General features: G+C 43.0%; 2 protein-coding genes across 2 annotated transcripts in view; both read right to left on the bottom strand.

Moving 5' to 3' along the window:
* Positions 1-2,969, bottom strand: part of LOC121541554 (junction-mediating and -regulatory protein) — a 48,763-nt gene extending 45,794 nt beyond the window's left edge. Inside the window, exon 1 of the mRNA XM_041850634.2 lies at positions 1,401-2,969. Within this exon, the coding sequence (XP_041706568.2) occupies positions 1,401-2,300 (900 nt within the window). The 5' untranslated portion in view covers positions 2,301-2,969. The remainder of the gene's footprint in view (positions 1-1,400) is intronic.
* A 5,781-nt stretch (positions 2,970-8,750) lies between these two features.
* On the bottom strand, positions 8,751-12,865 carry LOC121541555 (betaine--homocysteine S-methyltransferase 1). Its single transcript, XM_041850635.2, has 8 exons — positions 12,758-12,865; positions 12,122-12,254; positions 11,800-11,912; positions 11,084-11,275; positions 10,750-10,897; positions 10,278-10,460; positions 9,881-10,109; positions 8,751-9,618 (listed from the first exon to the last, which is right to left on the bottom strand). Exons 1-8 carry the CDS (start codon positions 12,785-12,787, stop codon positions 9,438-9,440), a joined length of 1,209 nt encoding a protein of 402 aa, XP_041706569.2. The 5' UTR covers positions 12,788-12,865; the 3' UTR covers positions 8,751-9,437.
* Positions 12,866-14,645: the final 1,780 nt, after the last annotated feature.

Consider the following 14,645-nt stretch of genomic DNA (forward strand, 5'->3'; position numbering starts at 1 on the left):
CCAAGGCAATAGCCTGCTTGTTTTTATGAATTACATTGTGAGTAACAACAGTGAGTCTTATATACTCTTATCCCCACCTGTTAGTTAGTTATGACCTGACTTAGCCCTGTCCTAGCCTGTCCAGCTGTTCTGTGGTCTTTGACTCAAACAATCACACCATGACAGAGAGATGAGAAGACAAAGAAAAGGGGATGGAGAGATAAAAGGAGAGACAGATAGAAAGAGGGAGAGCCCCCCCCCCACCCCCCAGCACTTACACTGACAGGGTGATAGTAGGACCTGCCCTAAAGGAGGTTCACCCATCCAGCCCTATAAGAGCTGGCTTTTGTTACTAGAATGTTGATCGTCCTTTCCTTGGTCCCTTGTTTGGAACTTTTGGTGTCATCATTAAAATTCTCACTCTCAAACCACGTTTGCTGAACTCCATGACTCTAGTGTGGAGGTTCCCTACTCCATTATCCCACGGTAACCATGGACTCCCCTTCCCTAAACAGCCAAATAGAGTGTCAGGGCAGGGGCCAGATCATATTACAGGCCTGGGACTGTGGTGTGTAGAGCAACAGATGGTTGCTCTGAGGCTTACAGGAAAAACAAAGGGAAAGGGTGGAGAAAGAGAGGGAGGAGAGGGAGAGACGACCATGTGGTCCAGTGCCCCTGACATGCACTTTGGACCTCATCAGCCCATGGAACAATGTGTGTGTGTGTGTGTGTGGCCTGCATGTGCATTTAAGCTTGACTGGGAAACATAGTGGTCAACATGTTCCTTGTACAGAAATGCCAGATTAACAAAATACTAACAGTAAAGGGTGTCAGGAATTTCTCCAGGCATTTTCCTACATGTGGAACAATAACTATTTTTCATTGTGAGACTCATGTCTGCTTGTCAAGCTTAATAATGTCAAAATACATCATTACTGCCGTTAGGGCTGGTATGTACTTCCAAAAAAGGTTTAAATAAAAAGGTACATGCAACCGAAAAAATGCTTTGTCTGGAAATATGCTCTTGGTCAAAATCAATACTTCGATTATTTCCTGACAAGTAATTTTTTTGGTTGCATGTAATTTTTTATTTATAGCTCTTTAGAAGTACATACCGACCGTAACGGCAGTAATGACGCTAGTTTCTCTGCGAAACTCCATGCTTTGTTAAGTACCTAACGTATTTGGACATTATTAAGCTTGAAAAGCTGGTGAATGGCAAGTTGAATGGCTTCTTCCTGGGCTTAAAGGACAATCGCCATATTCAACGTCTCCTGTAAAAGCAGATTCTGGGTCAGTGTTTATCATGCAGAGCAGTAGAAGATTAATGTAGCTACTCTTGCCATGTTATTTTTGTCTGGAGACTAGCCATTCCCCAAAAACACATGGGTGCTGAGAGATTGGTGTGTTGTTTAATTTACCTCTTGGAGCCGTTTCTTGGCCCGCTGGAGAGCCTCCTCATATCCTTTCTGTCTCAGCTCACTCAAACTCTCATAGTACTCTTCCGTGTCATCACTCTCCGTAAATAGCACCTGGGCAAGGATCTTCCAGCCGCAGGTGTCCAGAGCATGGCCCAGGTATACCTGTAGTTGGTAACACAGGGCGTCCGTCTCCTGTTGAGACACCTCAGGGGCCCCGAATAGCACCGTCCACATGCCCGACTGCTCCTCAGGGAAGGGGGGCAGACAGGGCTCCAGGTCCGAGTTTACAGCGCAGAGCTGGACGTGGACTGCCCGCACGTCCTGGAAGGAGAACAGGCCGGCCCAGCTGTAGCCCTCTCGGCTGCTGTCCGACTCCTCTCCGTCGCCATCGTCCGGGGAGCGAGGCAACCCAGAGACATCCGCTGGTTCCAGGACCTCGATGTCGGTCATCTTAGAGGGCACGATGTCCCACGACCCTAACGTAAGTGTTTTTATAACACTCTCGGCTGGCCTTGATGAGGCACCCACCGCGGCCGTATTCTCTCGAATGGGGCTCTTTGTCGGGCTTTTCCCTTTCGGGTTTACATTAGATCTAACTTTAATCAATGCCGAGATGTCATCTGTTCTTTTGGTGGGACTTTTTAGTGGAGTTCTGCGTTTGTCTACATCCGTCTCTAGTGTGCCGGGGGATGCGAGGTCGCATTCGACAGCTTCCAAGAGCGAATCCCGAAACGCAGTCCGTTTCTGTACTGTTCTATTGTGGCAGGTTATGGCGAACTTTCCCTCGATCTCGTTCCAAGCGACGATGAAAACGAATTTGTGTCTTTCCTTTTCGTCGAAAACATTTGGTCGAACGGCCACCCAGTCCGACTCTACAGAATCCTCCATCATGAATGACATCTCATCCAGCCAGTAAAACGGAGCTAGAGAGCTCACACACAAATACCGGTACCCCCTTTCACAGTTCGTCGTTGAGGCTAAAAAGACTAGCTAGCTAACCAAGGAGATTACAAAAAAACAACCGTGGCTCGCTTTGTTTACAAGCTTGGAGAGTTGATTAGCTACCCTCTGAACGTTGCGCAGATTTTCCTCAAATCAATCGTCAAGTTGAAGAAAATATCCCCGTTAAATTGCTCGGCTACATCCATAACAACAAAACATCCACGAAAGGCGTAAAAGTCGAATTATTATTGTTAGTTGGCAGACTTGTCATCACTCCACCTGCCTCGCTCACCTGTCTGCTACATGTGCTGGCTGGTTCGCTTTGTGCGAATACAGACAATCAATGCAGAGCCGCGGTTACCATCGTCAAGTGTGAGGAGGATCTGTTTACAAGCAGTAAACGCCTGAGAGCTGCGTGCTGTCAAATCCGGGGGAGGGCTTTTCTGAACAAAACCCCCTTCAGAAATGTAGGGAAATACTGTTTTTACTGTGTCTGGGATGTTGTTAGTCCAAAGACAACCAGGAGATATTGTCCATGAGCTGTCCCTTTGTTCGGTCCGACAAATTGTTGTTGTTTTGATGTCGCATCTTTCCCTCTTTCCAACGTTTTTCTTCCAACTACGAATTACTGTGACGTAGTTCTGCAAGAGGAGCGTAAACATCTGCACGTGGGACACGCAGTGGACGTGGTGACGCAGATTAACAAAAAAGGCCAAACGTACAAATCCCTATTTCTTTGAAACAAATCACTGTTAATATAAACCTTTATTAATGTGTTATAAATCCCCTGGCACGCAATCATTTGTTGTCATAACACTTGCACTCTATAATAAGTCAATATAGTCCACAGGCCTACATTGAACAAATACATAAAATAGCAAAGGTACTATGACATAAAAGAGTCATATCAATAATGGTGGTGACAAGTTGGGTGTCTGAGCTGTGTGTTAGATAGGTACATACCGTCTATGGATAGGTTTTGCATTGACTTCAGACCATTTGTTGCCAGTGACAGAATCAGCCAAATGGTTAGGTTACTTCCATTTGATGTATTGAGGAGTCTCCATTCAACAGCAGTTGTATTTGTTTATTTGGGGGGTATTTAAATTAGAGGTTTCCACCTTCTTTTGAAACTCTTCTTTGGCCACTAGGCTACCCTTGTATCTATGTACACTGATGGCTCAACATTATACACGTCAGCTACCACAGCAAGTGAAATCACTACAACACTTAACAAAGAGTTGCAGTCAGTTTTAGAATGGGTGAAAAGTAATAAGCTAGTCCTAAATATATATATTTTTAACTAAAAGCATTGTATTTGGGACAAATCAGTTGCTAAACCCTAAACTTAATCTTAATCTTGTAATTAATAATGTGGCAATTGAGCAAGTTGAGGAGACTAAACTGCTTGGTGTACCTTAGATTGTAAACTGAAATGGTCAAAACATATTGATGCAATGGTGGCTAAGACGGGGAGAGGTCTGTCCATGATAAAGTGCTGCTCTGCTGTTTTGACATCACAATCAACAAAACAAGTCCTACAGGCCATTGTTTTATCACACCTGAACTACTGCCCAGTTACAGTCATGGCCAAAAATATTGGCACCCTTGCACTTTTTTCATGTAACTCACAATTTTCCCTAAAAATAAGTTGAAATTGACCAAAGTATTTGGTCTCCACAATTATTTATTTCACTGTTAATATTACAGAACCTTTGTTTTTGATTCAGAACTTAATAATAATTTAAATCAGAAAATAAACAAATGGCATTGACAAAATTATTGACACCCTAGACTTAATATTTGGTAGCACAGCCTTTAGTCAAAATAACTGCAATCAAGTGCCTCTGTACTGGCAGTTTGGCCCAGTCCTCTTGTGCAATGCTACAGTTCTCCCAGATTTGAATGGTGCCTTCTCCCAACTGCTGTTTTCAGATCTCTCCACAAGTTTTCAATGGGATTTCAATTGGCCCCGCGTCGTCCGGGTTTGGCCGGTGTAGGCCATCATTGTAAATAAGAATTTGTTCTTAACTGACTTGCCTAGTTAAATAAAGGTAAAATAAAAATAAAGATCTGGACTCATTGCTGGCCACTTCAGAACAGTCCAGCATTTTGTCTTGAACTATTCCGGGTGCTTTCTGAAGTGTGTTTGGGGTCATTGTCCTGCTGGAAGACCGATGACCTTGGACGGAGAACCAGCTTTCTGACACTTGGTCCGACATTGCACTCCAAAATGCCTTGGTGTTCTCCTGATTTCATGATGCCATGCGCATGTTCAAGGCACCCAGTGCAGCAAAGCAACCCCAAAACATCACTGAACCTCCTCCATGTTTTGACTGTAGGGAAAGGTGTTCTTTTCTTTGAAGGCTTCATTTTGTTCTCTGTAAACATAGAGATGGTGTGCTTTACTAAAAAGCTGTAATTTGGTCTCATCTGTCCACAGGACATTCTCTCAGAATGATTTTGGCATGTTCAGGTGTGTTTTGGCAAACAGCTTTATTATGTCTCCCTCTCAGCAGTGGGGTCCTCCTGGGACTCCTACCATATAACCCCCTTTCATTGAGTTGGCGACGGAGGGTGCGAGTTGAAACTGTCGTACCTTGTGTCTGAAGGGCAGCTTGAATCTGTGTGGCAGTTGATCAAGGTGCTTTCTCCACCATTCGAACAGTCCTTCGCTGCAATCTTCCATCAACTTCTCTTGCGGCCATGTCCAGGGAGGTTGGCTACAGTGGCATGGGCCTTAAACTTCTTGATAGCATTACGTACAGGAACATCAAGGTCTCTGGAGATGTACTTGTAGCCTTGATATTGTCCATGCTTGTCTACAATCTTGTGTCTGACCTCTTCAGATAATTATCTGTTTTTCTTTCTTTTCTCCATGCCATTGCGGTACACACAGTGACACAAAACAGGAGAATGAGTCCTTTTCTCTATTCAAACTGGTTGAATGAGTGGTTTTTATATTGCAGGCATCTGCAACTCACCACAGGTGAGTTCAATTCCAAAGTAAAGGAGAATCACCTGCTTGAAATCTAATTATTTCTAACTACTTCTAGAAGGTGCCAATAATATTGTCTGGGCCATTTTAGGATTTATTTGTGGAATAAACTAACATTTAGTAAATTATTCAGATGTTTTTGTTTTGTTCAACTGCAAAGCAAAGACATACATATGTCGATACCAAAATATGTTTTAATTTCAACAGTTTTCTTGAAGAACTGGTGCATTGTTAGAAAAAAGTATAAGGGTGCCAATATTTCTGTCCACGACTGTATATGGTCAAGTGCCTCAAAAAAAGGAATGTTGGCCCAGAACAGAACGGCTGGCCATTAAATGTACACGGAGGGCTAATAATAACATGCATGTCAATCTCTCCTGGCTCAAAATAGAGGAGAGTTTGACTGCATCACTACTTGTCTTTGTGAGAGGTATTACGTGTTGAAAGTACCGAACTGTCTGTTCAAACATCAAACACACAGGTCAGACACCCATACATACCCCACGAGACATGCCACCAGGGGTCTCTTCACATTCCCCAAGTCCAGAACAGACTCTGGGAATTGCACAGTACTATATAGAGCCATGACTACATGGAACTCTCTTCCACATCAAGTAACTCAAGCGAGCAGTAAAATCAGGTTGAAAAAACTGATAAAACAACACCTCACGGCACAACACGAACTGTGAAGAGACCACAGGAGGCTGTTGAGGGGAGAACGGCTCATAATAATGGCCGGAACGGAGCAAATGGAATGGCATCAACCATGTGTTTGATGTATTTGATACCATTTCACTAATTCCGCTCCAGCCATTACCACGAGCCCGTTCTCCCCAATTAAGGTGCCACCAACCTCCTGTAGAAGAGACACACTCATACGCACACACACTCTAAAACAAACACTTCTACACACACACACATTGTAATATTGTACTGTTGTAGTATTGTACATCTTATATTGTAAATGTGTTATAATAGAGTAATAATGTATTGTATGATGTATTGTTTTATTTATGATGTAAGCTCTTGTTTTGTTGTGATGTAATTGTTTTATTCCTGTTTGGACCCCAGGTAGCATAGGGATCCTAATAAATACAAAAAATACTACAATACATTTTGTAAGTCATGAATGAATTATTTTGAACTTGCTGTTTTTGCCTTTGTTTGATACAGTCAGTGTTAGTTATGATGACACAAGAGTAGCCTACTGGGGATGAAAGTGGGCCATATCAGATGGTACAACACTGACACCTACAGATTATAGTTTATTACACAGTAGTATCCTACAGGGTGATTTACATTTTGTCCACTTGATGGCATACTTTGCTTGTAAAATGTATGCAGCCAAACTGCTTAAGTCTAAAGTTAGCAGTCACACTATTGCTGTGTTTATACAGGCAACCCAATTGTGATCTCTTTTTCCCCACTAACTGGCCTTTTGACCAATCACATCAGATCTCTTCACATCAGATCTTTTTCAGAGCTGATCTGATTGGTCAAAAGACAAATTACTGAAAAAAAAACATCAGAATTGAGTTGCCTGTGTAAACCAAGGGGTGTCAAACTCATTCCACAAAGGGCCGAGTGTCTGCGGGTTTTTGTTTTTTTCCTTTCAATTAAGACCTAGATGATTAGGTGAGGGAAATTCTTTACTGATTAGTGACCTTAATTAATCAATTAAGTACAAGGGAGGAGCGAAAACCCGCAGACACTCGGCCCTCCATGGAATGAGTTTGACACGTGCTGTACTTGAATGGACAAAGCCATCGATAACGTGACACCATTCATTCCTATGTGAAGACTCAATAGCGCTACAGATTATCCACTATATTAACCAGATACTCAGGTGGCCGCTCTAACGATGAAAATAAATGTATTGGCAGTCGGGAGGAAGCAAGATCAGGTGGAACCATTCTAGCCAATGAAAGGGCATATACCTGTGTGAACCACAGGCACAACTCCCAATATAAAGTGTTTTTTCTCAAAGTTGCCGGGATATCACGTGTCCCACTTATATCAATACACTCATAACAACCTAAGCATTACGAAACCTTCGATCAAATAAGCCACACGTAGCAAATAAACCATTACATTTGTTGTTAACCAAATTAGACACTCATTGACCTCCATACAAACCTCCTTGCTTGGTGGGCTTATTTTGGTGGACAGATTTTGGGCGGAGTAAAACCTCTCGCTTTGCCTCTTCTTCTCTGGACATAACATACGCAGTTTTAGCTACTCCAGGAAGTGACGTTGCAGGCTAGATCAGTGCTGCCCCCTCTCATTGACAAACTCAAGTTGATGGCCGACCGGGGTACTGCAGGATGCCATTAGCAACTAAATTATCCTTATAACTTATTCTGTGTGCGATTTTAAAATAATCGGTTCAAGGACATATATCTGGTGTATTAGAAGTAATTATTGGTACCATGACTGTCTTCCATTTTTTGGTTTTTATTTAGACAAAGATTGCCACTTTTCCATTCACTATAATGGGGGATCCTGTTTTCTGCTAACAATGCCTGCATTACTGCGGTCGGCCTTGAACTACCGTGGCTTCAATGAAAGGGGGCAGTCGTTCTCCCCTGGTGTAAACGCAGCCTTTAATGACACAGTTGGGCAGAGAACGCCTACCATGTAAAATTGCGTGTAACATAAATATATCAACATTCTGAAAACTTAAAGAGGAATGTTTGCCTTTGTGAATTAATTGTGTAGGTGACCTGTAAGAATCTTGTACCAATCGTGCAGGAAAACGTTTATAGATGTCACTGTCAGAAGTTTTTCTTGATGCAACTGCAGTACTTCTTCAGGAATTTGACTTATCATGCAGGAAAAAGGATCTTGCACATCCAGGTACATTTCTGTAGGAGCAGAACTTGCAGAATGTTTGATATTCCTGCAGGATTATGGGCTGCGTTTACACAGGCAGCCCAATTCTGATATTTTTTTCACTAATTGGTCTTTTGACTAATCAAATCAGCTCTGAAAAGATCTGATGTGAAAAGATCTGACTGATGTGATTGGTCAAAATACCAATTAGTGGACAAAAGATCAGAATTGGTCTGCCTGTGTAAACACAGCCATAGTAATTCTTGCAAGACTCCAGCAGAACCTGCAGGATTATTGAATATTTTTGCAGGACTTTTTTGTAAGGGTAGAATGACGTGAAATACCTTTTTAGAACTCATTTGGATTGGACTTTGAAGCTATTTGGTTATTTGTTATTTCAAAAACATTATTTACAATAAAGATGTTTTGGAAATCAATTCAGAGTTTGCTGTGATTGTCTATTTTCAATAGTTTTATCTTGGTATTCTGTGTATGTAAAAGTGTTTTGGTAGCTTGAGGGTTCAAAACACCAACATGTTGATAGGATACCCCACACAATGAAGAAACGTCATCACATACAAGGTCAAGTGGAAGTTTATTGAATGAAACTACAGTTATGAAGTCAACTTTAATTTGGTAATTTATTATTTGGCACTAGATGTATTCAGAACTAGGCTATGCTAAATTCTTTACCAGCTATTTAACATTGTGGTCACAGTAGTTTCGGTAACACGCTCTCACTTTTATTTATAAGCTTATGTGTTTCGATAGTCACGAGATCAGCAGAACACTCTGGAGGTATGTGTGGACGCACCACTGGGGGCAACTTTTTGGTTCGTTTGTTTAACTCACAGTACGTATCAATGGCTTGATGATTGCTGTAACATTCTGTCTAAGTAAGGCACATATCAAGATTGAAATCCAGTTATTTAGAAATGAGATGCATCTATACCATATCACTTCAGAATTATTACAGAAGAGAATACGATGGAGCTGTACCATCTAGAGATGCTGCAAATCTGAATGAAATCATAAGAAGAAAACTTTTGGTTCACAAAAAATGGTCCTAGAAATCAAAACAGAACAATAAGACTTCCATCTAATAATTTTGTTATGTAAACTTCTTTAAAAAGGGAATGTGTGTGAGTTCTCCCCTCTGCCTTTATCACAACAAACCACAACACACGACTCCTTCGGAGTACACACCTCTCCTTTGGTTTTCCTCCAGGGGGCTCCACCTCCCTCTCCTAGCCAAGGAGGAGTGCTCAGTTGCTGGCCTTGGCCTTCTCAAACAGGGGCTTGAGCTCTTCCTGGCTGGTGGCCTCCTTGTGCTGCATCAGGTCGGCATGGCCCTTAGTGACACCCCAGCTGTCAGGGGTGGACATGGAGGGACACTTGGGACGGCCGGATGCTGGCTTCAACTTCTCCCAGTAGTCACGGCGAGCCCTGGGGGAGAGAGGGATGGAGGAGGGGAAGGGAGAGGTGGAGGATTGAAAATGTAAGAGGTCAAATGTATACTCCAAATGTGGCAGTAATAAGCTGGTAATAAAATGGTACAGTACTATGTGTAACCTCGTGTCTTACAGTAACAATTTAAGTTAAATAATTGAACTTTTGTGATTTTGGACTGGTGTCATATAGGGACTCACCTTTGTGGTTCCTGGTATCTAACTAATTTGTACCCATGTAGTGTATAAGGTCTCCTTACCTGGCACGGACCCATGGCTTGGTGTGCATCTCCAGGCCAGCACCCCAGTTGCCATGCTTCTCAGAAGCAGCGGGCAGGTAGCCTCTCTCTGTGGCCAGCTCCTCAGCCACAGCCCTGATGTGGTAGGGCTCGAAGCCGCAGCAGCCGCCGATGAAACGGATGCCAACGTTGAAGGCCTCCCTGGCGTACTTGTGCATGTCCCACCTGGTCAGAATCCTGGGCTCCAGACCTGGGGGAGAGAGAGAAATGTAGTCAGAGAGAGGGAGTTGTGAGAGAAAAGAGAAGTTAGGAGAAAGAGGGAGGAGAGAAAGGAAGGAAGAAAGGAGGAAAGAGAGAAACAGAAACAGAAAAGACGACCTAGTGGGCAGGAGAGAGCTATGGAGATGTGTGTACGTACCGAAGGGGAACTCTGGCAGGTCGATGAATCCCTGGCAGTTGCAGTCAGGGGTGTGGTAGGCCAAAGGCTGGACCATGTAGTGGGCCTTCAGCCCTGCCCTCTCCACACCCTCCTTCATCATTTTCACCGTCTTCACACAGGTCATGGGGTCAAAGTGGCAGTTGATGCCCACAATATTGGCTCCTATTGGCAGAGAGAGAGAGAGCTGACAGTTAGAGAGCTTTTTGTTGGTCCCCACAAGGTCAAATGCTATTTCTAGGGGGTTTAGGGTTGTTAGTGTTAGAATTAGGTTTAGGGTTAGGAGCTAGGGTTAAGGTTAGGTTTTTGGGTTAGGGTTAAGGTTAAGGTTAGAGTACAGGGTAGGGAAAATAGGATTTTGAATGGGACTGAATTGTGTGTCCCCACAAGGTTAGCTGTACAAGACTGTGTGTGTGTGCGCATGTGTGTATAATGGCTAAATTAAGTCCCATACCAGCTTTGACCAGCCTGACGGCACAGTCCCCAGGGCTGACTCCGTTGAGGTCTCCGTCAGGGCCGATACACAGAGAGGCACACACTGGCTTGCCTGAGGTCTTCAGCACCTGTACGGCCCACTCTGCCTCCTCCACATGCTCAAAGTACTGCGCAAACACACAGGGTACAAAAGTGACGACCCAAACAAGACAGAAACTAGCATTGTCCAAGTGAGGATCCATTGCACATAGAATCGGTCAGGTCAAAATGATGAAAATCAGATACACAGTTTCAGTATGGCATGTGTGCAAGAAGAGGATCTACTATATGAGTGTACAACATGCCATTCCTACCTCTGCAATCATGAAATCCACGTTCTTCTTGACGAAGACATCGAGCTGCCTCTTGAAGATGCCCTTGACCTCGTCCTCGCTCTTGCAGCTCAAGTAAGAGGGGGTCTGGGAGACCCCGCCCGCAACCATCGCATCACCCTCATTGGCCACCTCCCTGGCCAGGTCACAGGCGGCCTCGTTGATTTGTGCGCCCTGGTGTAAATCAAAGCAGCCATTGATTAGTGTACAACCCTATTGATGTAGTTTGAGGTAGCCTACAATGGTTGCTCAGACGTTGCATGCATCAATCAATGTTTCCGTGTCACGTGATCGACTGTCATCGACTGATAGATTGCTATAACGTACGATGTGATTAGCTGATACATAAAATACCTAACCAGGCGTTGTGAGATCTGGCAGGCATCAGCAACGCCTGGGCAAAGGAAAGCACCCAATGTCTTCTATATCATCATTGTGAAACCTGCCAAGTAGGCTAAACACCAAGTTGGGAAATAAATCAGTGCTGAACAGAAGAACAGGATTCGAGAGATGTATAGGAAACCTGATTTACAGGTAAATTGAACAATTATTTATATAACCTCTTATCCCATTCAGTCATTGAACAATCTTGCGTAGAAATGCATGGCCAAACTGTAACAGTAGAATATTGGTATGGGTCTGGCATTCTCATTCATTCCTCTTGGTGAGTTTTCCCAACGGCTGCAGAGGATACTCACTGTGAAGCGCTGAGCGTTACCCCTGTTCTCCAGTTTATCGTCGCTGGCGTAGAAGGTGAAAGTCTGCATGACATTTGACCCCGCCCGCAGGAATTCGCGGTGCAGCTGTCGCACTGGAAACGAGAATAGTAATTGTCACTCATATGGCTTTTTGCTAAGTATTTACAACTTCGCGACTTAACGCTCTCTCAACTTCATCTGGTTAAAACATGTGCGTCTGGTGGACAAGTTGGAGAGGCGAGAGGCTTCACTAACTGTTATGTAGGCTAGCCTATGACTGACGCGCAGGGTCCAGGGAGCCAAAAGATTAGATAGCGTTTACCAGCCTCGGGATGCTCGGCGGCAGCTTCAGGAGTCCAGGGACCCGCCTTCACATAGCCCCTCTTCTCCAGGGCGAAGACGAAACCTCCATCCCCGATGACAATCTCTCCTGCATCCAGGCGCTCCAAAATGTTCTGCACAAACATTCCGTAATTAGCTCTCCATTCTACAAGTATGAAATATGCACGCGCAATAAATGCAAAAGTACCCTGAATGAAATACGCAACCGGTAAACTAATGCATTGTTTCCCAAACTCGGTCCTGGGGACACCAATTGGTTAACAATGCACCCCTTGGGGTCCCGAGGACCGAGTTTAGGAAACGCTGAACAAATGAAAAGTTAAAGAATAGAGTTGTAGTAGAAGTCAGGCCATTCTATTTCAACCAAAGTCAACGAAGCATGCGCAATGATAAAAACATACTGTATATATTGCGCCAAACAAGACCAAGGGGTTCAGATGAAGTTGGAACTAAAATAAGCATTTTGATCGTTATAATAACGTACACTTAACACCAAAGCAATACATACAGTAGCACATCTGCAATAGTTCTGCAAAAGGCTAAGTGCATTACGCAATAGGCATGCATGCATTTACAGCCATAATGATGGTCATATTCATATTAAGTCTCCACTTACCCGCTTAGCTCCAGCAGGTGCCATGATCATTGGTGATTGCAGTTGTACTTGAGACACTCCTTCTCAAACACAAGCTTCCTCTAGATTTGGAGAGGGTTTGATACCGTGATCCGTCTGCCTTTATAAGCCCAAAGAGGGGTGTGGTGCGCACTGATGTCACTCAGTCACACAGATCCGCCTGCTCCTGCTTGTTAAATAACAAATGTTTCTCTGCATCTACAGTGCATTCGGAAAGTATTCAGACCCCTTCACTTTTTCCACATTGTGTTATATTACAGCCTTATTCTAAAATGGATAAATCAATACTACGTGCAATAGTTCTTGGATGCTACCATGACTACGGATAATCATGAATGAATGGTGGATAATGATGAGTGAGAAAGTTAGAGGCATAAATATCATACCCCCAAAAAATGCTAACCTCCCTTTTTGTTCGTAATGGTGAGAGTTAAGAGGTTAGCATGTTTTTGGGCCATGATCTTTGTGCATCTGTAACTTTCTCACTCATCATTATTCTCGATTCATTCATGATTATCCGTAAACATGGTAGCATCCACATTAATGTATAAGTGTTTAGAAACATGTTATATTCTTATTTACAATAAAAGTGACTCTAAAATTACACAATACATTATTTACCATAATTTATTTTAGGCACAATATATTCCGAAACACAACCAAAACAAACTGCAAATGCATGTAACAAGTTAGTAGAGTCACAAGCTTGATTTAGTCATTGCGTGCTAGGAATATGGGACCAAATAAGTACATTTGTCCAAGTACTTATGATACCTTCAAATGTGGGGACTATTGATACATACATAAAGTGCATTCATTTCTAAACGGTAAAACATATGTATGAAAATACCCTCACATAAAAGGTGATATGCTATACTGTTGCCTCATAGAAAACATTTGATCTGAAATCCAAAATGCTGGAGTAGAGCCAAATTCTAACCATGTGTTTGAGGATTTCGATACCATTCCATTAATTCCATTCCAGCCATTACTATGAGCCCGTCCTCCCCAATTAAGGTACCACCAACCTCCTGTGGTACATACACACATGTGCGTGCACACGCGCACACAAACACACACACACACACTTTTAGAAACCTATGGTTAAGTTATTGTTAAAGTCCCTGTTTTGTAACAATAGATCCAATAGACCCTAACCAGGTCCAGTGATGTGTAATGACACAATTGGTGTACTGACACAATATGAGTGAAGAAACTCTGTGTAGGCTAGGTGAGATTGAGCCTGGTCAATACTCTATGGGCAGTTGATGTTGACTCAAGTAATGCAAGCAGTGTCTACATTTACATTTACTTTTTAGTCATTTAGCCGACGCTCTTATCCAGAGCAACTTACAGTTAGTCTACACAGCCATTAGATTACAGATTTTGTCACAAAAACAAGATTGTGTAAAGCAAGGGTCTATTGGACTAAATATCACCAATGCTTGCTCATTTTGTGTTTTATTAAATGCACTTTTATATTAACTTCTATCCTGTAGGCTGGGGCCCTTCTATTCCCTAAACCAGTTACCTATATTTGAGCCACAGACTGACCCACGGTACCTAAAGCGTTAACCTTTAAGCAGTTCTTAATTTGTAAATTGGTAGGTGCCGGAACAAAAAGTGAGCTGGGAGGGTGACCTGGGGGGCTCTGATGTACCAAAATGTATGAAGAAGAAAAAAATCACCTTTATAGCAAAGCATTGCATGCATGATCATGGCTTTTGCGTGCTGGCATAGAGCAGTAGAGTAGAGGCACTTGCAGAAGTTGCACACATGGGGGGAAAACATGTAAGCCTAGGGTCCGGGAAAATGTTGGCCTTTTATAAATGCATTTCATGCAATTCTACATTATTTTAGATGACTGGAG

Source organism: Coregonus clupeaformis, chromosome 27, assembly GCF_020615455.1.
Source record: "Coregonus clupeaformis isolate EN_2021a chromosome 27, ASM2061545v1, whole genome shotgun sequence".
NCBI lineage: Eukaryota > Metazoa > Chordata > Actinopteri > Salmoniformes > Salmonidae > Coregonus > Coregonus clupeaformis.